General features: G+C 49.6%; 1 protein-coding gene across 2 annotated transcripts in view; it reads left to right on the top strand.

Annotated features, from left to right (window-relative positions):
- Nucleotides 1-22,492, top strand: part of PPP1R16B (protein phosphatase 1 regulatory subunit 16B) — a 94,258-nt gene that overhangs the window by 58,797 nt on the left and 12,969 nt on the right. For both annotated transcript variants that reach the window (XM_064475692.1, XM_031433820.2), the window contains exons 3-6: nt 12,483-12,553; nt 16,392-16,537; nt 19,149-19,252; nt 20,786-20,910. In XM_064475692.1, coding sequence (XP_064331762.1) covers nt 12,483-12,553; nt 16,392-16,537; nt 19,149-19,252; nt 20,786-20,910 — 446 coding nt within the window. The remainder of the gene's footprint in view (nt 1-12,482; nt 12,554-16,391; nt 16,538-19,148; nt 19,253-20,785; nt 20,911-22,492) is intronic.

Raw genomic sequence — 22,492 nt, 5'->3', positions numbered from 1 at the left:
GCGACAGCTGGCTCTTGTGGGGCTTGTACCCCCTTCATTCCTCGGCACGTGAAGACCTTGTGCTTAGTCTGCTCATGCGCCTCTTGGCTAAGAGCCCACGGTCCACCTTGGACATCCATTGGTTTCTTCCTCTCCTACCTGAGACTTTTATTGTGAGAATTAAGCGACTGTGGTTTTTAACATGCTTTGCTAGCAGAAAAGCAGTGCACCAGAAATCAACAAACTTTTTCTGTAAAGGGCCGGATAAGAGGTGTTGTAGGTTCTGTGGGCTGTACAGTCTGTTCCCGCAGAGGAAGCAGCTGCAGGCAACAAATAAATGAATGCATATTTCAGCTAAATTTCACTTATGGACACTGATATTTACTATCATAATTTTCAAATGTCACAAAATATTACTATTCTCTGATTTTTACCCCCGACCATTAAAAAAAATACAGAAAGCATTCTTAACAGGCAAGCAGTTCAGAGTGGCAGGATTTGGCCTTTGGACCATAGTTTGCCAACCTTGTCATGATACAAACAAAGTGGGTATTATTATTGTTAGTGTTTAACTTCCTACTCAACACAAGAATCCCAGCTTCAGCATTTCCTTTGTGGGGTCTGCCAGCTTGGGACCTCATTTCTGCCCTAGAAACTCTTAGGAGAAATATTGTTCTTACCACTTGACTATCATTTGGGGAGGGTTTTTGTTTTATGGTGACATTGGAAAATTCTGATTTTAAAAGTAGTCCATGCATATTTGTAAATGTCTGGAAAATTCTGGTAACCATAAAATAAAAATCACTGCTAACCACAGTTAACATTTTAATTTTTTTTTCCAATAAGAATTGTGCGTCTGTGTGGACACGATGCATTTTTCCTTTCCAATGGAGATTGCATTGAATATATAGTTTTGATTGTTTTTGTTCTTCCATTCTATATTATATATCAAGCATTTTCCTATGTCATTAAAAATTTCTCAAAGATACCAGCTGCGAAATATTCCACTATATGGCTGTTCCATATTTTACCTAATGCGTCTCCGATTGTTTAGACATTTGGGTTGCTTCTAGTTTTTCTCAGTTATAAGCAGTGTACATCAACAATGCTGCCATGGCCATCCTTGTCAATAAGTCTTTGTCTGGCACCTCTCCCCAACCCCACCAATCCTTTCTTTAGGGTGTGTCTGTGCTGAAGATTCCTAGGAAAAATTGTGCTTTTGGCTTATGTACTGACAATTTTTGTTGCACTGAATTTTTCTTTACAGATTTTGATTTCATAAGGTTTCCTAACTGATAATGACTTCACTTTCCCTACCCCACTGCTAGCCCCAGGCAACCACTGATCTGCTTTCTGTTTATGATTTCCTTTTGAAATCAACATGTTTTTTTAACTAACCTAAAATTGATTATCTTCTTGCCCTGAATTCCATTCCACACCAGAGTGATGTCGCCACCCCCGCTTTCCTTGTGTCTTCATTTGCCTGTTTTCTATTTGAGCCTTCCTTTATTTTCATTCTCTCTCTTATTTTGTTGGGATTTGTCTCTGGTAAGCAGCACACAGAGGAATTTTTTTTTCTTTTTGGCATCCAAATCTTTACTGCTTTATAGGGGAGGATAAATGATTGTGTTTACTGTTATAGTAAATAAAAATTTAAAAATATTATAATAGTAGATGTTTGGGTTCAGTTGTCTAGTTTCGTGCCTTATTGGCATTGATGTTTCGATGTTATTTCTTTCATTTTGTGACTTCCATGAATACTACGCTTATTTGCTTTTATCTTTTCCATTGATCTAGAAGATACAAATCCTGATTTTAATTTCTCCATTGGTTACCTTTAAAATTTTCAGAAATCTCGACCAGACAGGCGGAAGGAAGCCCAGAGTGGGATTTATCCCTGTCCTGTGTAATGCTGTGCAGAGGGAGAGAAGCAAGACGCAGCATCTTTAGAGGAGAAAACTGGGAGCTGGACAGACAGGCAGGAGGGGAATATGGGACAACAGAACGGGATCAAGGAGACCAGATGGAAGGTTCCAGGTGGGCTGGTGGGAGCTGGCGGAATTTCCCCCTTTGTAGGCAGCTTGTTTTCTCTGCCAATATATTGATAAGAATGAGTATTATTCTTGGTCGTATTTGGGTGAGGATCTTCTGTCACTAGTTATGCTGGAAACACTGGTTGTGCCTAGAATCACCCAGACTAGGATTCAGTTTCAACACTTTGTAGCTAAGTAGCTTGAGCAAATCATTAAGTTTTGTTTTGAATCAGTTGATGATAGCACGTAAGTCACAGGGCTGTTGTGGGGATTAAGTGGGATGAGACTGGTAACATCTTAGTGTAGCACCTCGCACATGGGAAGTATTCAATAAATGTTAGATATTATTATGATGGCTGTAAAGCCATTTTAGTGTTATGTGTATGCAGCTCCTACCTGGAGGGTTCAAATATTTTATTACTTGCCTGGAGATATGAAATAACTGGCCTATTTAAAAAATTGAGGAGAAGGGGGAGGATATAGCTCAAGTGGTAGAGCGCATGCCTAGCATGCAAAGTGTCTTAGGTTCAATCCCCGATACCTCCACTTAAAAATAAATAAATAAATGAAATAAATTACCCCCTCTCAAATTGAGGAGAGATAAGTGGAAAGAGAAGTGAGGTAAAAGAAACGGGGTTGGGGAGCACTAGAAATTCAAGAGGGGGAGTGCAGGGCATTTGGGGAGAGAGGAGAATTGGCATAAGAGCCAATACCTTGGAGAGTTCCCTGGAGGCCAGTCTCTGCAAGGCAGAATGGAGATCAGGTTTCTGGGTCTGCATGGAGGCTGCAGGGGAAAGTGCTGGGAGAATTCTGGAAGTGGACTTAGTGAAGAACAGGGACCTGGCACAGTTAGGGTCTGATGTGTTCATGACTGGGATAATGAAGTTTAGGGTCATGTACCAGCAGTACCCTTGCCTTGAGTCCCTGAGATAAAGTACTTCAGGGCAGGATGGGGATGGGGGTGAGGGAGCGGGCAGAAGGGGAGGAGGGGGAGGGAGACAGGGCAGTGTACACGGGCACAGTCTTCGGAGCTTTAGTGGGGAAACCTTGCAGACCCATGTTTTCTCCACATTAGATGAGTTAAATGTGGTTCTCCCTACATTTGAGGGAATCTAGCACATAAATGTCTGCTCCTACATTATGAAGTGATTCCTCCTCCAGCCCCACATTTCAGAAAGACTGTGCATTTTTCAAGAGGATTAACTGTAGCTCATCTTGTACAAAGGCTACCCTGGTTTCTCTTTGTGTGCTTGCTTATTTATTCTTTATTTTCTAGAACAGTTGTAGTTTCACAGCAAAATTGAGGGAAGGTACAGAGATATCCCATACCCTCCCTGGCCCCACACATGCCTAGCCTCCCCCGTTATCAACTGGACCCACCAGAGTGGTACATTTTTACTGTTGATGAACCTACGTTGATATGTCATGATTATCTAAAGGCCATAGTTTACATTAGAGTTCTCTCTTGTGTTGTACATTCTATGGGTTTGCACAAATGTGTAATGACATATATTCATCATTAAGGTACCATCCAGAGTATTTTTCAGTGCCCCCCAAATCTTCTGTGCTCTGCCTGTTCATCCCTCCCTGCTCTCCAACTCCTTTTGCTGTCTCCATAGTTTTGACTTTTCTAGAATGTCATATAGTTGGAATCATACAGTATGCTGCCTTTCACTTTTACTTAGTAATATGCAGGCAGAGGGAATAGCACAGAAGGCGGCTTATCGATGCAAGAGAGAGGGTGGTGCCTGGTGTCTTTATAGATTTGCCTATTCTGGACTTTTTGTATAAATAGAGTCACACAATATGCAGTCTTCTGTTACTGGCTTCTTTCACTTAGCATCATGTTTTCAAGATACATCCATGGTGTAGCGGGTGTCAGCATTTCATTCCTTTTCATGGCTACATAATATTCCACGGCATGACTGGACCATATTTTATTTATCCATTTATCCATTGATGGATGTTCTGGATGTTTACACTTTGGGGCTATTGTAAATAGTGCTACTGTAAACTTCTGTGTACAAGTTTTTGTGTGGACATACGTGGTCATTCCACTTGAGTCTGTACCTAGGAGTAGAGTTGCCAGTCATATGGTAATTCTATATTTATATTTTGAGGAGCTACCAGACCATTTTACATTCCCACCAGCAAAGTACGAGGGTTCCGAGGTCCCCACATCCTCGCCCACACATGTTATTGTCCGACCCCGCCTCTTCTCAAATGGGCCCTGGAGGGAGGCGACCTGGGGAACACAAAGACCTGGCTCCTGGGCCCTGGGCCTGGGGATGTGACTTTGAGGGAGGCCCACCCTCCACCAGGGCTGAGTCATCGCCCAGGATCCTTGGGTGAACTTCTCGCCAGTGGGACGGGCTGCACCAGCCCCTGCGGAAGCCACCATTAGATTTGACTGAGTCTCCACCCCCAGCCCCAGGCGACTGGGCTTCCTTGGAAGCAGCTATTTCTGGCTATTTCTGCTCCAGGGAGGAGCAGCAGTGGGTGGAAAGGTTGAAGTTGCTCAGTGGAATGAGTTTGGAAGCGTGGTGCATTGAAGACCCAGGACAGCCTTGACTTGAGAGGCGAGTCAAGAGGCTGCTTCCTGAGAGGGCTGGCCCTTTCTGGCATCGTTGAAGCAGTAGGCTGAGTCCTGTGCTGCCCTGCCAGCAAGCATCCTGAGGAGGGCAGAGGGGAGGGGAGGGCCAGAGGGGCTGGTTTGATCAGGCTGCCAGTGCTGGACCCCGTGAGACTGAGCAAAGCAGACCTAGGATGTGAGGAGGGGGAAGAAACGGGGCCAGTATGGGCACGATTTTTCAAGGAGGAGGTGCAGCCTAGTCGGTGGGTGGCAGCAGCTGGAGCCAGGCCACCAGGGTGCTCGAAATCTGGGATGGGGTGGGGTCTACTGAGAATGGAGATGCAGCAGGAAGACAAACAGAAGGCATGTTGGAGCTCAGGCACCAGGGTCAGCCCCATTCATTTGCCTCTGGACCTAAACTGCTCCATCGAGGAGGTTCTGTGACTGTTAGCTACCGTTGTCCTTATTATCATGTACTGAACACTGAACTATTGGCAATGATCTTCACCTTCTTGCTTTTCGTCATCTCTCTGGCTCTCTTCACGCTAATAACTTTATCCGTCTCCCACATCTCTCCACTGCCCACCTTCCGCTCCCTGGGGCCTTGTTTGGCATAATTTTAGCAAAGTGGTTAAGTGTTCAGTCTTTGGAGGCAGCCAGACTGGGGTTAATATCCCAGCTCTGCCCTTCCCGGGTGCATCCCCTTGGGGAAGTCATTTCACAGGTTCAGGCATGAGCCTCAGTTTTGTGATCTGTAAATTGGGGTGATACTAGCAGGCAATTAATAATAAGAGGTCATTAGTTCTCATAACCAGATTAGGAGGACTAATGGATTTGATGGACATAAAGATGCAACACGGTGCCTCGGGCACAGTCAGTGCTGGATTGTAGAAAGAACACCCAAGCTGGAGCAGAGGGAGTGAGGACTGGGGTCCTGGGTGGGAGGGTCATGATGGGTGCCTGGCCTCAGGGTGAGCTGACGGACTTCTCTGGGCAGCCGCCAGGTCTGACTGCACCACCAGGAGAGGATCAGGGAGGTGTATTTGCTGCTTCATTTCTGTGCAAAATCCATGCTTGTTGCTTTCCAGCCCCTGAGTCACACACCGTGTGGTGTGTCTGCAGGGCTATGCACGTGTCCCTGGGAGATCAGTCCCACAGTCCCACAGACCCAACAAGCCACTTCGTGGGGCCCCAGAGCATTCCTCCCTCCGTTTCTTCCTGCCTTTGTTCATTCACACAATAGATATTAAACAAAAAAATTTTTTAATAAAAATTATACATATTTAAGGTGTACAACATGATGTTTATCTATATATATAGAGAGAAATGATTAGTACAGCCAAGCTGATTAGCATATCCATCTCCTCATGTAGTTACTTTTTTTCTGAGACGTTGGTCAAAGGGTACAAAGTTGCCATTATGGAGGATGAATAAATCTGGAGATCTAATGTGCAGCATGATGATTATAGTTAATAACATTGCTATACTAAGTACCAGAAATTTGCTAAGAGAGTGGATTTCAGGTGCTTTCACTACAGTAGAGATTTCTTGAGGCCCTGCTGTGAGCCAGTCTCCGTGCTGGAGACCGGGGTCACCAGTCAATGGGATTTGCTGCCGTCATGGAACCCAAAAAACAAAACAAATAATTATATAATTAATATATACCAGCTAATCACCCTGCAATTACAAATTGCAGCAGGACTACTGTGAAGCAGAAATGCAGGGCACTGTGGGAGCAAATAACTCGGGCAACTCGACTGAGGTTGGAGTGATCAGAGAAGACCTCTTAGAGGAGATCTGCAATTTCTGCTGGAATCGGAAGGATGAGGAGTTTGCTGGCCCAAGTAAGGGAAGAAAGAGGGCTCCAGGCACAGGAAACTGTGTGTGTAAAGGCCTCCATGAGCTCAGTTTTTGTTTTGTTTTAAGAAATGGAAGAAGCCAGCGTGACTGAATGGGGGAGGGAATTGGGGGAGGTTGGGGAGTGGGGTTAGGTGGGGGTGGGGAGGAGCAGGACTAGATCACAAGGCGCCTAGGAGGCAGTGGGAGGAGAAGTCCTCATTGCTGGGTGCTGGGTGGGAAAGGGAGTCAGATGGGAAGGGACGAGAGCTTAGTGAGCAGGATTCCCGCAAACGTGATGGTGCAAGTCACGTGGCCAGGGGGCAGCAGTGCAGTCCCAGGGCCCTCCCCCAGCACCCCCGCAGATGCAGATTGTCCAGGGTCCATCTTTAAGGGGCAGGCACCTCTGCCTTGCTGTCCTTGTTCCCCTGGGCAGGAGCAGGACCCACACCCGTGGTTGCACGTCACTGAGCAGCCCGAGGTCAGACAGTCCGCTCTGTGGGGCAGAGTGTGTCAGGTGGCAAAGAAAACAAGCTTGTCAGCAGTGATTTCTCCCCACAAAGGCAGCCACCACCAGCTTCCTGCCTAGATGGGTTGGTTCAGCCTCACTCGCTACAGCTGGAGATGGAGGGGAGCAGATGGCCCTGCTTGGCCCAGATTCCAGCCAGATTGCCAGGGAGGTGTGGGCGGAGCGACGTGGTTGGCGCCAGGAGCAGGAATATATGAGAGGCGGGTGGGAGCCACCTCTTTGCCATCTCATTGGGGTCTTGCCTGTAGCAGGGGTGATGGGGACGTTAGCTGCGGCCTCACTGTGGTCCTTGAACCAGCCGATGCTGCAAGCTCCCTGGAGACAGATGGCCTCTGCGTTTTACAACCAGGTTGAGAGCTCTTGAGACAGGCAAGATGTCCATGGTTACATCTCCGGTGCCCAGCACAGGGCAGGAACTCAATAGTTGTTTTTTTATTTTTATTTTTCAAATAAATGATAGTAGTAGCTCTCAGGCATTGTCTTACTTAATCTCCACAGCATCCCCACAAAGAAGATGCTGTTTTGATCCCTATTTTACAGATGAGGATGCCGAGGCACAGAGAGAAGGAATTAACTTCCCCTAAAGCCACATTTAAACAAATGTGGGAGGACAGATAGGTCACTTGGACAAACTGATGGCCAAGCCTGGTGTTGGGGCAGGAGCAGACCTGAGGCTGATGTGGTGGACTTGCCCAGCTAAAGAGGAGAGCATGCCCTTCTGGTCTTTGTCCTCCCTGAGCCCTGGCCAACCCCTTACATACCCCCAAGCTAGCTACCTCCATTGTGCAAGGCACTCAGAGAGCCAGAGGGGAGCCTGGACAGCTCTGGAGACAGGACTGCTGGGTACGGCTGAGCAGGCTGCACACTGCACAACTCCAGAGCAAGCTTTCCCCATAGACTGATGAGAACAGTGCCCCCTGGAATTGTGTTGGGTGGTAACCCTGTAGCCAGGACCACATCATGCAGGACTGTGAAGACCAAGGTGATCAAATCTTTTTTGGAAAGGGCCAGATAGCAAATATTTTAGGCTGTGTGGGCCATACTGCCTCTGCTGTCACGACCTGACTCTGGTGGTGTGGGGTGTAAGCAGTCACAGGCATTATGTAAATGCATGAGTGCAGGTGTGTTTCAGGAAAATTTAATTTACAGAAATAGGCTGCCTGCCAGATATGGTCCAGGGACCATAGTTTGCTGACCCCAGTAGTGGCCAAGGAAGGGTTTTGAACTCTGTTCTAAGAACAAGTTGGAACTACATGAGAGTTTTAAGTAGGGAGTGGGAAGAGGCAACTTAACATTGAACTTGGCCGTTGAGATGTCTGACTGTGTTCCTCTGGGGCTGCCATGTTTTTTGTGTCCTGGTTGTAGATCCCTGAGCTCTTCGGTCTACAAGAAGAGGCTTGGCCTGGGACCTGAGAGCCTCTGATGCTTACAGAGCAGAGGTCGCTCTGTCCACTCTCCCATCCCCCTCCTTCCCACCCCACCAGGGCTCCAGCAATGCTGGTCCCCATTTCTGGTCTCAGAGGCAGAGCGGAGCAGCCCTGGGGCCAAGAGCCTGGGCTTTGAAGTCAGAAGGATTTCAAAGGAGGGGCTGGGGGTGAGTTATTTCCTCCACTCGGTGGCATTTCGCTCTGAGCTGCACTTCCCTGACCCTCTGTCTCCTCTTCTCCATAAGAGGAGTAATTAGACATGAACACATGAAAGAAAAGTGGTTCAGCGTTGACCTGGGCACATAGGACGAGCTCAGTGAGAAGACACTGTTGGTAGAAGAATCATTTTTCTCGCTGAACCCCGGAGGCAGGATAGCCTGGCTGTGCACTGGGTGTTGGGGTCTTTGCTCCGATGAGTTGTGTCCAGAGCCAGGCTCCCAGAGAAAGTGCAAGTAGAACCACGGACGGGGCCTTGGCTCTTGGCTATTAAGGGCTCCTTAGAGACGAGGATGACTTGTCCCACCTCTTGGGCTGAGAATAACTGCCCGATATTGGAGTAATTATATGTCTTAGGCTCGCGTGCCACTGGGAGAACACCCCGATAATTACTGCACACAAAGGCTGCTGTTGGCAGCTGACGCTTAATTTCTGCCTCAAAGAGTGTCTCCTGGGAGGAAGCCTGGTCCACCACCCACCCCCACAGGATTTGAACCCTGGCCCGTGGACAGGCTGGCCTCAGTAATCAGTGGCTTCGCTATAGACTTCTCACATGGTTCTGAGGCTGAGACCAGCTACCAGGTCATCCTGTTCAAGGAACCTGTTGGCAACACTGCATATTCTAACTCGAGCCATCCGGGTCAGCACTATAGGGTGGACTGCTTTGCTCAGAGATGGAGAGGCTGTGTCCTTGGACTGAGCTAGGGGGCTGCCAATTAGGTCTGGGTCCTGGAAGGGTTATTGAGGATTTACTTACTGTGTGCCAGGCCCCAAGGAAAGAGCAGTAAGTGTCAGGTCACTGTCCTTCCCTTGGGGTTTAGTGTCTTATAGCAGACAAACCCAAAGCCCATAATTACTCAAGTAGTTATGTAATTCTGATTGTGATAAGGCTGTAAATGAGATGTGTAGAAACTGAGCTTACAATGCCTTCATCTGAGGAGTTTGGGCTGAAAGGTAAAGGATGAGGAGTGAGGGGTGTGTGTGTGTGTGTGTGTGTGTGTGTGTGTTAGTGTTGGATACTTGGATGCAGGTGGATGAATGGATGGTGGATGGGGGGATTCATGGATAGATGCATGGATGAGGGTGGATGGCTGGATGGTAGATGGCTGGATGCATGGATGGGTTGGTGCATGGATGGATGATTGAGTCTTCCAGGCAATGGGAACAGGCTGTGCTAAAGCTCAGAGGCCAAAGGAAATATGGTGACTCTGTAGCTGACAAAAGACCGTTGTGGAAGGTGTTCGGAGTTTAAGACCTCGACTGGGGAGGTAGGTAGGTTAGGAGCATTGAGTACAGCTGAGCAAGTTGTGCACTGCTCTGCCTCTCGTAGACCACTGTGTGAATGGTCCCCTGGGATTGTGCAAGATGGAGGCCTGGAGGCTGGGAACATGTTATGTAGATGTTCTCTGCCATAGTGAGAGTTTTGGACTTTTGTTCCCAAGCAATCAGGAGCCATGGAGAGGTTTCGGCAATTGGTGATGGGACTAATTTCCACGTATAATTCCCTAAAGTAGAGCAGTTCAATAGAACTTCCTGTGAAGATTGAAATGTCCTGTTTCTGCTCTTTCTAATATGGTAGCCATGCATGGCTGTTGAGCACTTGAAATGTGACCAGAGTGACTGAGGAGGTGAATTTTGAATTTTTATGAATTGACATTTGAAAAGCTGTAAGAGCTGGATGGGGCTAGTGGGTCTGTTTTGGACAGAGCATCTCCAGAGGACCTGACTATATCCCGTGTAAACTCCTGTCACTCTGGCCCCCAGCAGCCGTGAGCGCATCTCGGGCAAGTCTGCTGGAGATGTCACCTCTTGCCAGGAGCCTGAGTGGAGGCCTCAACCTCCCCTTCACTGGAGCCTCCATTCACACTCAGGCCAATGGTGCCTCCAGGGCTGTGGGTCTGGGAGCTGGGACTGATGAGGACAAGCTGGGGAACCACCCCATCCCAGCTGCTCCTGAGACCTCGGCTTCTTCCCTGGCACCCCTGGGGTTGCTGAGCAGCTAGTCAACCTGCGGAGTGGATGGCATGCCCTCTGTCCTTCACAGCTCCCTCGAGTTTGTTCCCCCACAGCAGAGGCAAATCAGTCAGGACGCCCATGGGCGCCACCCCCTTGCGTGGGTGGTGGGCCGTAGTGTGGAGATGGTGCCCGCCATGGGCACCAGGGGATGTGGACTTTGGTTCGTGTTTTGGAGGGAGCCAAACTGGGTGGGAATGGGAGGGGCTGAGGGGGGCAAGGCCAGCCTGCACCTCCCATCTACAGGACCCAGGCCTCCATCGCTGGCTTCCTCAGCATCACGAGGGTCTCATGCACAAGCCAGCTTGTGTATCCAAGTTCATCTAATTGCTCAGCAAACAGCCACCCCTCAGTCCCCTCTTCAGCCTAGAGGCATGCTTGCCCCCTGCATGGCCCGCCCTGGGGAGGCTGGATCTGGGGAAGAGGTCTTTGCAGATTCTGCATTTTCAGGCTTAGAGCCACTGGACAGGGAAGGGTCAGGTGGGCCAGACGGGAACCATGGGGTTCAGTGGACTCATCCCATTGGCTACCTGGACTGTTTGCTCCGTGGGGGAGGTATAGCTGGAGGCAGTGCAGAGATGGGTATCCTGAAGCTGGGAGGCCATGGCAAGGGTTCCAGCTGCCAAGACTGGGAAGGGACCTTATGGGCCAGCGGGCTAGTTCATTTGATGTTGGTCTCCTGCTACCCAGACTCTGAGCTGACCGAGAGCAGAATCCATGTCTCTTGCTCATTGGTGTATCCCAGCATCGTTCCCCATGCGGGCACACAGTAGGTGCTTAATATGTGCACACTGACTTAATGAATGAATGAACACATCGAAGCCTCCCTTTGCCCTGGCCCAAGTTTCTGAGCAGGTGGACTTGAATACATTGGTACAATTGATGTTGTACACTATGTGCATGCTGACCCACTGTCCTTCCCTTTGCACGTGGGTTCAGAATGAGAACTGGGACCTTAATGGGTGGGGAGGGATGGAGAAGGAGGGAGGATCCCAGTAATAAGGGGAGGGGCGTGGTCCTAAGCAAGAGAGATTCGAGGCTGTGGTTGGAGTTCACGTTGGCCTCCCTCATCCCCAGTTCCCTGCCCTACCCACCATCCCTGAAAACACACACACGCACACACACACACACACACACAGAGCTAGATAAAGGTCTAGGGAAGGAAGGGAGTTAAAGCCCCTGCTATCCCTGGCCCCCAAGGCTCAGTGGGGCCAAAGAAGGGGCATTTGGCAGTTGTGAGTGGGCTAATACCTGGTCCAGGGACCTGCAGTGTTAATAAAAACGATAACAGCCTCCATAATAAGAACTCACGTTCAAACCATGGGCCAGACGCCGCACCAAGCCCTGGCCACAGCTCACCTCAGTTACTCCACGTGATGCCCCTGTGAGGTAGGATTAACACCATCCCCATTTTACAGAATAGAGAACTAAGGCACAGAGAGGGAAGTGTCTTGACTGAGGTTGCACAGCCAATAAGAATGGCGCTGAAATTGGAATCCAGGCCATCAGACACCAGAGTGTCTGCTTTCAGTGACTAGAATGTGCTCTTTCTGGACAGCAAATATAAACTGCTTTGCTCTGTGCCTGACATACAGGAAGTGCTCAGAAAAAGTTAGCTCCTGTTCTTATTGTGCAGAATAAGTCAGGCAGTGCCATCCACCCCTTGGAAATCCTGGACCAGAGATCTGCGATCTGTGCCTCCGTTTCCTCATCTGTGAAATGGGTTGGTGTTGATACTTACCTCTCACGCCTGTTGTAAGGAGTAAACATGACTGCTCATGTTAGGACCTGGTGGAGAGTGGGTCTTATCTGGGTCCCTGGCATCACTGTATACCTGGTGTGTGACAGGACACTCACTCCTGTTCCCTCTGTTGCAGTGCGCTACTTCCTGAAGAATAAGGTCAGCCCTGATTTGTGCAACGAGGATGGACTCACAGCCCTGCACCAGGTAAGGCCAGGCTCACTGGGGCCTCTGGCTCCGGGCTTTCCCCCTGGACAGGTGCCCCATCTCCCTGCTGTTTCCTGCCCAGAGCTTTCAGGGAGGAGGGGGAGGGGAGCCGCAGCTGCCCCGTCTGAAAGGCTCTTGTCTGCTTCTGAGAGGAGGGTGTCAGTTACGGACACACCCACGGAGCCCCCGTGCCCACGTGCGTGCGGCACTCACAGCCTCTGAGGACAGGGATCCTTTGTCCACTGCATCTTCACTGTCTGGCAAAGGGTTTGACAAACAAAGCAAGTTTGTCTGGAGCTTGACAGTTTACGAGGCACTTGTGTTTACACCCACCAAGGCATCCACCCATCCCAGTGACAAAAGTGATTGACAGGCGTGGGGAGTTGGGGATGTGACCTGCCTAAGGTCACACAGCTGTGACCTACGGCCAGGAACCATGCGCTGTCATAACATACATCTTTTTTAGGGCAGCGAGGTGGGCCCAGTCCCCTTTGGCTGGGAGGGGCTACTCTGCCTGTCATCTCTTGCCCAGATGCTGTGACAGCCCCCACTTGTCCCCAGCACTCAGGTGACCCTGCCGTGATCCATTCTCCATGCAGTGGCTGCAGGGATGCCGAGGCCCACATCTGCTGGCGTTACCGTTACTCAGAGCACTCTGGTGTCTTCCCATAATGCTGGGTGCGCGCGTACAAGAGCCTGAGAGCTGAGCTGGTACATCCACGGCCTTTCTGCTGAGCACCCCTCTGTCCTCTTAGCCATTAGCCTGATCATTTGATGTTGATCTCTGAGCTGCACGAGGGCAGAGCCTGTGTCTTACTCATTGGTGTATCCCAGCGTCGGTCCCCATGCTGGCATACAGTAGGTCCTCAAAGTGTGCGTGCTGAGTTAATGAGTGAACACATTGAACCTCCCTGTGCCCTGGCCCAAGTTTTTGAGTGGGTGGACTTAAATGCAGCCTGGTGGACAAGAGGCCAGGCTATGGGAACGCTGGGCTGGCAGGAGCCTCTCTATCTCGCTGTGAGGGCGGGAAGTGGGGACAAAGACTGGCCTACCCATAAGCGCCATGGGCGAGTCCCCACCCTCAGTCATCAGCCCAGTGGCTCCCTGTGTGTCCTCTTGGTTTCTCTTCCTGTCCCACAGGGCTTCACGCATCTGCTAATTCTAGCTGTGTGACCCTGGGCAAGTTACTTAAGCTCTCTGGGCCTCACTTGCCTCATCTGTAAAAGAGGAATAACAAGTACCCATCCCATTAGGTTGTTGTGAGGATTAAATGAATACATATAGAAACCCTACAAGCATCACGACATTGGATAAATATTACATATTCTTAGTATTAAAATTTGTCACATGTTCCACCCTGCAAAGCCACTTCATTGATGTAAAGTGTGAGTTGATTGTCACACCCCTTTAAAATATGATTATCCCCATTTTACAGCTCAAGAAACTGAGGTTCAGGGTAGCACTGTCCGATAGAACTTTTACGATGATGGAATGTTCTGTGTATCGACACTGTCCGGTATGAGACATTTAGCCCCACGTGGCTATGGAGCCCTGGAAATGTTGTTCTGGGGATTAAAAGAGGCAATGCATGGCCAAAGGTTAGCAACCCAGTAACGCCTCAAAAAGCGCTAGCTGTGATTACTGATAACGTGGCATGTTCTTATTACTGCTGTTGCCGGGGCTGCTGTTATTGCAGTCTTTGTTATCGTCACTGCTGCTGCAACACAGCGAAGGAGCACAGTAAGAAGAGCTTTCTGTGGATTTTCTGCTCTTGGCAACAGGCAAACTTCAGAGGTCTGCAATCTGAGAGCAGCATGGCTGGATTAAGGAGGAGGCTCTCTCTGACAGAGGGTGTGTGGAAGGGGAGTGACGGGGAGGCAGGGAGAGAGGATGAAGCCTCATCCAGGGCCATGGGGATAGGGACAGTGTTGCAGGAGATGGAACCCCCACCTAGTGATAGATTGGATGTGGGAGGTGAGGGGGCGGGAGGAGTCATCCAACTCCAGGTGCCGTTGCCCACCTTGGGGAAGGCGAGAGGAGGCCAACTCGCTCCACCACGTACCACCCACCATTGCACTCCTGCATCCAGCTCCTAACCCAGCCCTTGCTCTAGCCTCGTCTCCCAGGTGCAGACTGGCCCAGGCCCTGGGCGTCCCTCTTCAAGTCTACAATTCTGGGTGCGTAATCGCCCCATTCCCTGCCCCCGCCTATCCTCGTGTTTTCCGCAGCCCCTCAGGGTGGGATCTCTAGCCCTCCTGTCCCCTGATCCAGGCGCTGGGCTGCTCCTCCTCCTATGGACAGGGCCATCTCAAACCCGTCTCCCAGGGACAGCCCGGGAACCCTACCCTCACCTTTCCCCGCCATTTCACTCTGGTGCCTTTGGCGCCCCCTGCTGACTGTGCCGTGCCACTGCATGGTTCTCCCACCCACCTGAGGCAGTGCCCTGCTCCACTGGTCCCGCGTGTCCCTCCTGTCCAGAGAGATGTCCCCAGACCCAACCAACCCCAGATGGGCTGCTTCAGAAAGAGAACCTAGGTCTCTGGCACCATCTGCATGCAAATGGCTGCTCCTTTCCCACATGTCTTTCTGGTGCTGAGCCCCCGGTTCTGCTGAGCAGTGGGGTGGGGGCTGTGGTACCGCCCCATCCCCATCTCCACACCCAGCTGGGGCCATGGGCTCCCACAGGCGCCCCCGCTCCTTCTGCTGATACCCAGTCACTTCTCCCCATGCCTGTGGTCACTTCTGTAGGCTGGGCCACCATCATCTCTTAAATGAGTAATTCCAACACAGCACCTCACTATCCCTCTTCTCCCCCCTACAAGCATGCAGTTGCAATCCGTTCTCCACGTGCAGCCAGAGGAGGGTTTTTTTTTAAAAAGCAAGTTTGATTGTGCTGCTCCTCTGAGTATAACTCTGCAACATCTCCCATTGCACTGAGGGCGAAGCGCTTCCCTGGATGGGTAGGGCCTAGCACAGGTCCCTGGTCTGTCCCCTGCTGGCTTCTCCGGGGGTCACCTGGGATGGATCCCACATTCAGTAAAGTAGGTTCCTGTCTTCTTCCTCCTCTGTCCTCCCTTCTCCCTGCTCATGGGCCTGGCTTGAGGCCCCTCTGTCCCCGTGGAATCTTTCACTCTCTGTCCCTGGAGTCTGATGGCTCCAATGGCTGTCAGAGCCCTGAGTCTCTCTGGGAGGCTGCATTCTCATTGGGGCTGACCCACGTGTGGACAGGCAGGAGCACAGAGACGGCTGTCTCCTTGCAGGGACTGTACCAGAAGCCCTAGGGCCCTCATGCGGAGACGGGTTCTTTAGGGGAGGCTTGGTTACTTGGGACCTCCCCTTCTGGGTCAGAAATTCCTAAGTCAGAGGTTTCAAACTATGATCTAGGAGGCCACTGTTGGGAGGGGGATCTCGCCCTACCCCCTATCCCCGCCCCCACCAACACACACCCCTACTTCAGCCCCAGCAGCCCTGCTTGAATTTATTGGTTATCTAAGTTCTCCATACCATTTTGTTTGAAGAAAGCCTTCTGAAACTAAAAGGATTTTAAAGCCTCATTCAAAATTTTGTCTCATTCCACCAATATTTGCAAAGCATTTCATAGCTGACTTTATCTCATCTTTACATTTTTATCATGTATATTATAAACTCAAGAAACAGGCTCAGGAAGGTTGAATGGCTTACCCAAGACCACACAGCATTTTACGTAATGGAGCTGGCTTCAAACTCAAGTCGTTTGGCTCCACTGTCCTTCTCGTGGTGTCTCGGGGGGAACTTGGTGTGTCATCATCGCCACCCGGGGCCCTGCCCGGAGCTGACCCTGCCTGTGGCCTCCTTGCAGTGCTGCATCGACAACTTTGAGGAAATTGTCAAATTGCTCCTCTCCCACGGTGCAAACGTGAACGCCAAGGACAACGAGCTGTGGACGCCCCTGCACGCTGCGGCCACCTGCGGCCACATCAACCTGGTGAAAATCCTCGTTCAGTAGTACGTGCCCCTCTCTCCCCTGAGAATAGCATTTCTCAGAGTTTGGATTTTTACAAGTTTTTTTTTTTTTTTTTTTTTGGAACGGGGGAACTTTCATTTTCTCTTTCTCTTTTTTTTCCTGTCTCCTTTGGTGCCTGTCACTCTCTTCCTCTTTCTCCTCACATTCCCTTTCCATCCTTGTGTCTTCCTCTCTTTTCCTCTCCCTCTCTGTCCTTTCATTCTCTTTGTTTCTCCCCATATTATTGTGGTGAAATACAATAATGTGAAACTGACCATCTTTGCACTACAGGAATAAATCCCATTTGGTCATGGTGTATAATCCCTCTGATATGCTGCTGAGTTCAGTTTGCTAGTATTTTCTTGAGGCTTTTGCTTCCATGTTCATGAAGAATATCAGTCTGTAGTTTTCTTGTGTCCTTGCCTGGCTTTGTATCAGGGTATCATTCTCTTTTATAAAATCTCTTTGTCTCTGTCTGTCCCCTTGAGTCTATATTCATCTCCTTCACTCTTATGTGTTGTTCCCATTTTTGTTTTTCTTGCTGTAGAAAAAAGGCACACATACTTCCTCGGCCCTGCTCCCCCAGATCCTGTCCATATGCTCTCCTTTGGGGCAAGATCTGCTTTGGGGGACGTCATGCAGCAATGTCTTTCCCAGGAATAAGGCCACTTCCCTCTATATCGCTCTGACAGTCTTCTCTCACCCTGAAATTCTTTCTAGTTTGCTCAGGTTCTATAAACACATAGAAAATACACAATTTCAAGTGTATTTAATTGAATTCATCTAATGATTGGTGGCCATTTGAGCTGAGCCAAGCCAAGGAAGTGCTGAGCACTGGGAACTCAGGGCTGCAAAAGTCCTGAAGAACCAGGCAGGAAATCAGGCGATTACAGTACCAGAGTTGAGACAGAGTGAGACCAGTGGGTTGGGGTCCCAGGAGGCCAAGGAGGGCGTCTGAGGGCAGGGAGTTAGGGATGGTGGCCGAGGGCTGGTGACCTTTGGCAGAGGTTTCAGTGGAGCAGCAGGGACCCATTGGGTGGCTGCTGGGGGGATGGCAGCCAGTACTGCCACCCTGGCTCAGAGAGGTGGATTAGCTTGCCCAAGGGCACACAGGAGCTCAGAGAGGTCACAGTGGAGGGCTGTTAGGCCAAAGGACTGGCAGGTGGCCCATGCCCGCACCTCTGATGAGAGCCTGGGTGTGGCTAAGTCTGCGGGAGCATCATGTAGCCACAGTCCAATCAGTGATGGTGCGAGAGGAAAAGGGAGTGCTGTCAGCCTAGTACAGAGGGTCCCCAGTACTGATCTGTACCAGAATCATGGGTTGAAAATACATAATCTTCTACCCTGCCCCTGAGAAACTCTGTTTCAGGAGGTCTAGAGTGGAGCCCAGGAAGCTGCATTTTATTTCAGTAGTTCCTGGGTAATTCTGCCACAGGACTTCCCAGGACCATGCATGGCAGCTACTGGCCCAAAAGGCATATCTTGCCACGGAGACCCGAGGCTCTGTCCTGCCCCTGTTCTGGCCAGCCTTTTGGGCAGGGACTTAGAGGAGGAGGTGGGGAATAGCCGAGGATGTTTCAGTACGTGGGCCAAGACTGAAATAGGACAGGGAGAAGTGAAAAGAGCTGGCGCGTGAAAGAACCAGCTTTGAGTCTTGACCCCCCCCCCCCCAATATCTTAGCTGTGCGGCCTCAGGCAAGTGACTAAACCTGTCCGAGCCTCTGTTTCTCCTTGAGTGAGATGGGGCCAGTAATACTGAACCAAGAAGACTGTTTCGAGGATTATATAAGATGATGTGTGTAAAGGGCTTGATCAAGCCTGGCTCTAAGCAGATGCCTGGTAAGCAGTGCTCCTGCTGTTAATGTTTGTTGTATTTTCTTTTAAATGTTTTCTTATTTATTTATTTACTTATTATTGAAAAATAGTTGATTTGCAGTGTTCCTTTAGTTTCTGGTGTACAGCAAAGTGGTTCAGTTATATATATACAAACACACACACACACACACATATATATATACTCTCATATTCTTTTCCATTATGGTTTATTACAAGATTTTGAATATAGTTCCTTGTGCTATATGGTAGGGCCTTGTTGTTTATCTCCTTTATATATAGTAGTGTGTATCTGCTAATCTCAAACTCCTCATGTGTCCCTCCCCTACCCCTTTTCCCCTTTGGTAACCTTTGCCTGTGAGTCTGTTTCTGTTTCGTGAATAAGTTCATTTGTATCATATTTTAGATTCCATATGTAAGTGATATCATTTGATATTTGTCTTTTAAATCTGTCTGACTTACTTCACTTAGTATGATCATCTCTAGATCCATCCATGTTGCTGCAAATGGCATTATTTTCATGTTGTATTTTCTTATTTGACATCTGTCCTCAAGTACCTGTCTGCTGGTTCTTCAACAGAACAGGAGGCTAGGGGAAGACTCCTGGGATTTTGCCCCTTGCCACGTGGGGCCCCTGAGATCCTAGAGATGCTATCCTTTCTGGGGTGCACTGTGGTGGGTTGGTGGGTGTTGGGGTGCACGGTGGGCTATGGATGAGAGGCTGGAGGGTAGAGGCAGCTAGACCAACCCTAGGAACTCACCCCGGGCCTTTCTCTGCAGTGGGGCCGACTTGCTTGCCGTCAATTCTGATGGGAACATGCCCTATGACCTCTGCGAGGATGAGCCCACCCTGGATGTCATCGAGACGTGCATGGCGTACCAGGGTAAGGGTAGGGCAGCCTGCCGTGAGTGGGCTCAGGGCGGGGCCACGGCGAGCATCTCTCATCCACACAGGGGAGCAAGTTCCCTAGCCTGCATGTCAGGGCTCAGGAACTAGGCTGGGGCCCCGTGGTGGGTGTTACCCGCGTGATGGACAAGATGAGGACACAGAACGATCCTGGAACATGTGCTGTGCACATGGGGGTGTTGCTCTCATCTGTGTCACCCACACGCGCAGGCCACCTCAGCTGGCCCGGGCTCTTCGTCAGCTGTGACAATTCAATTCAGTAAACATTTGTGATAAAGATACATTCCCATTTGGGAAAATAATACAAAGTCAAGAACATTGGCACGAGCCTGCTCTGTGCCAGGCACCACGCGGGCTGCCAGGGGCCCCGGGTAAACAAGATGTGGGCTGTTCTCGGCTCACAAGTGAGCTTCAGAGAGGAAACAAATGTAGCCATCAGAGAGACATGCGTCTCCTCCACCACCCCATTCCACACGGAAAGGGCCTCCTTTTCTGAAATAAATCTCAAACCCAGACCCTCGGCTGCAGTCCAAGGTCCTGCCGGTCCCCGCGCTTGTGTTTCTCCCCACGTCGCTGCACAAACCACCGATTTGACTTCTCCGTTCCTCGGAACTTTTCCTATTCACTTTCTGCAAAGCTTCCTAATGGTTTTTGTGCTAATCTGGTGAATCTGTGAACTCCTTCTCAGAATAATATTTTTAAACGCAGTTATCAAAGCCATAGGACTATAACGGAAACCACTTCTATGAAAGTATATGTCCCCAAATATTTTTAAATGTGTCATATAGAAATTTTACTGATTCAGGAAGCAATCAGATAAAATGAAAATACCTGCAGGTTCTGCTGGTGACAAAGTCACTGCCAGTTCTATTGTGAACTTGGCCTGTGTTCTAATGGAAGGAAATGCTATCTTTCATTTAAAGGGTAATGAAAATAAACATGTCATTCTTTTCTCCTTTCACGTTTACAGACCTCCCCTGAATTCTATCCAAGAATGCTTGATCTAATGGACCTCCTTTCAGAGCATGTCACTCTCTCCTTCAACGCTATTAGTAGCTGCCAGTAACACTTAGAGTTTTAGCCAGAGAGTCAGGCTTGAAAATGTGTTTCTGGGTCCCTCCACCTCGATTCATTCAGCTCTCCATTTAAAAGTTATATGTTCGGTGAATTCTGTCACTGCCGTAACAAAGATTCATTGAGCATTGTGCCTGGTGCCACAAACACAGCTGTGGACGAGATGGAGGAAACTAACAGAGACCTGGGTCAGATGGGGTGATCAGGGGGTGTCAGATGGGGTGATCAGGGGAGGCCAGCTGGGGAGGGGATCCACGCCGGACCTAGAGGATGAGAAGGAGCCAGGCGTTTGAGAAGCTGGAGGCAGGAAGGTGGGTGGTAGGACAGACCCCAGGGAACAGGAGCCACACCTCCCCTATCTACCTTCCTCTCACCACCCCTCCCCCTTGGGGCCTCAGTCCTCGAGTGCTGACTAAACCCCCCTCCCCCACTGCAGGCATCACCCAAGAGAAGATCAACGAGATGCGGGCAGCCCCTGAGCAGCAGATGATTTCGGACATCCACTGTATGATTGCAGCCGGCCAGGACCTCGACTGGATAGATGCCCAGGGGGCCACGCTGGTGAGGAGAAGGGCCTGGCTGGTTTGGGCAGGGCGGTCAGGACCAGAAGTGGGCCTGCACCTGGTAGAGGCCAAACATATTCAGCTGGGGCTTGTCCGTGGCCTTGGACCACCTCCAGACCCGCCTTGGAGCCGGGGTGGCCTCTGGAATATGGAGAGTGAGCAAAGCTGGGCTCAGGTGCTTTGAGAAGCTGGCCACTCTTGGTGATTCATTATTTTCTACTCCATTTAAAGTTATTACAAAACAGCTTTATTTCCTCATGCTGTACAACTATGTCCTTGTTGCTTATTTATTTCTATGTCACAGTTTGTACCTCTCAATCCTCTACCCTTGTCTTGCCCCTCCCCACTTCCCTTTCTATACTTGTGAGTCTGTTTCTGTTTTGTTATATACACTCATTTGTTTTCTTTTTTAGATTCCACATATAAGTGCTAACATAGAGTGTTTATCTTTCTCTGTCTGACTGATTTCACTAAGCATAATACCCTCTAGGTCCATCCACATGGCTGCAAATGGCAGAACATCATCCTTTTTATGGCTGAGGAATATTCCATTGTATATATATGTATTTTTTGCCACATCTTCTTTATCCATTCAAGTATTGATGGACACTTAGGTTGTGCCCATATCTTGACTATTGTAAATAATGCTGCAATGAACATTGGGGTGCGTGTATTATTTCAAATTAGTGTTTTCATTTTCTTTGTATATGTACCCAGCAGTGGGGTTGGTGGATCACATGGTAGTTCTATTTTTAAGTTTTTGTGCCTCATGCCCTTTTCGATGAACTGGGTCCCTACTCAAATCACCTGCTCAGCCCAGCACTCAAGGTTAGAGTCAGGTAGTTGGATTAAACGCTGTGTGAACGCTGTGTGATGTCATGACCAGGCTGTACCAGGGCATTGCCCACCCTGGCTGGAGCTCCTCTGGGTCTGTGGCTGGACCCTCTAGACACGGGGGGTCTGCGCTTCTTGGGCTGGTCTCAGAGTGGCTCCACCCTCATGGACCAGGCACATACTAGGTCTTGTCATCACTTATGGCTCTCTGAGAATGTTAGTCCCTCATGGAGTGTTCATCATGTGGTAAGTAGTTTATGTATTTTCTGGGAGATTGAGCAAGTGGACAACTGAGGTCTACAAGGTGGCATTCATCACCAGAGGCCTTCAATGGCACCAGGTAGAAGAAATGGGGCCTCTGTGTGAGCTTTCCCTGATGGGATGTATTGGTTATCTATTGCTGCATAACAAACTACCCCAAGATGTAGCATCTTAAAGCAACAGTAATAAATATATATTCTTCCACATAGTTTCTGTGGGTCAGGGAATTGGGAGCAGCTTAACTGGGTGGTACTGGTGTGGAGTCTCTCATGAGGCTGCAGTCAAGATGTCAGCCAGGCCTGCAGTCATCTGAAGGCTTGTTGAGGGCTGGAGGATCCACTTCCAAGATGGCACACTCACATGGCTACAAGTTAGTGCTGGCTGTTGGCAGGAGGTCTCGGTTTCTCACTTCTTAGGCTCTGTCCTTAGGGATGCTTAAGGGTCCTCACAGCACTATGGCTGCCTACTTCTAGAATGATTGAACC

Source organism: Camelus dromedarius, chromosome 18 (assembly GCF_036321535.1).
Source record: "Camelus dromedarius isolate mCamDro1 chromosome 18, mCamDro1.pat, whole genome shotgun sequence".
NCBI classification, from domain to species: Eukaryota; Metazoa; Chordata; class Mammalia; order Artiodactyla; family Camelidae; genus Camelus; species Camelus dromedarius.
The sequence above is the reverse complement of the archived record's forward strand: the minus strand, read 5'-3'. Positions and strand labels throughout refer to the sequence as shown.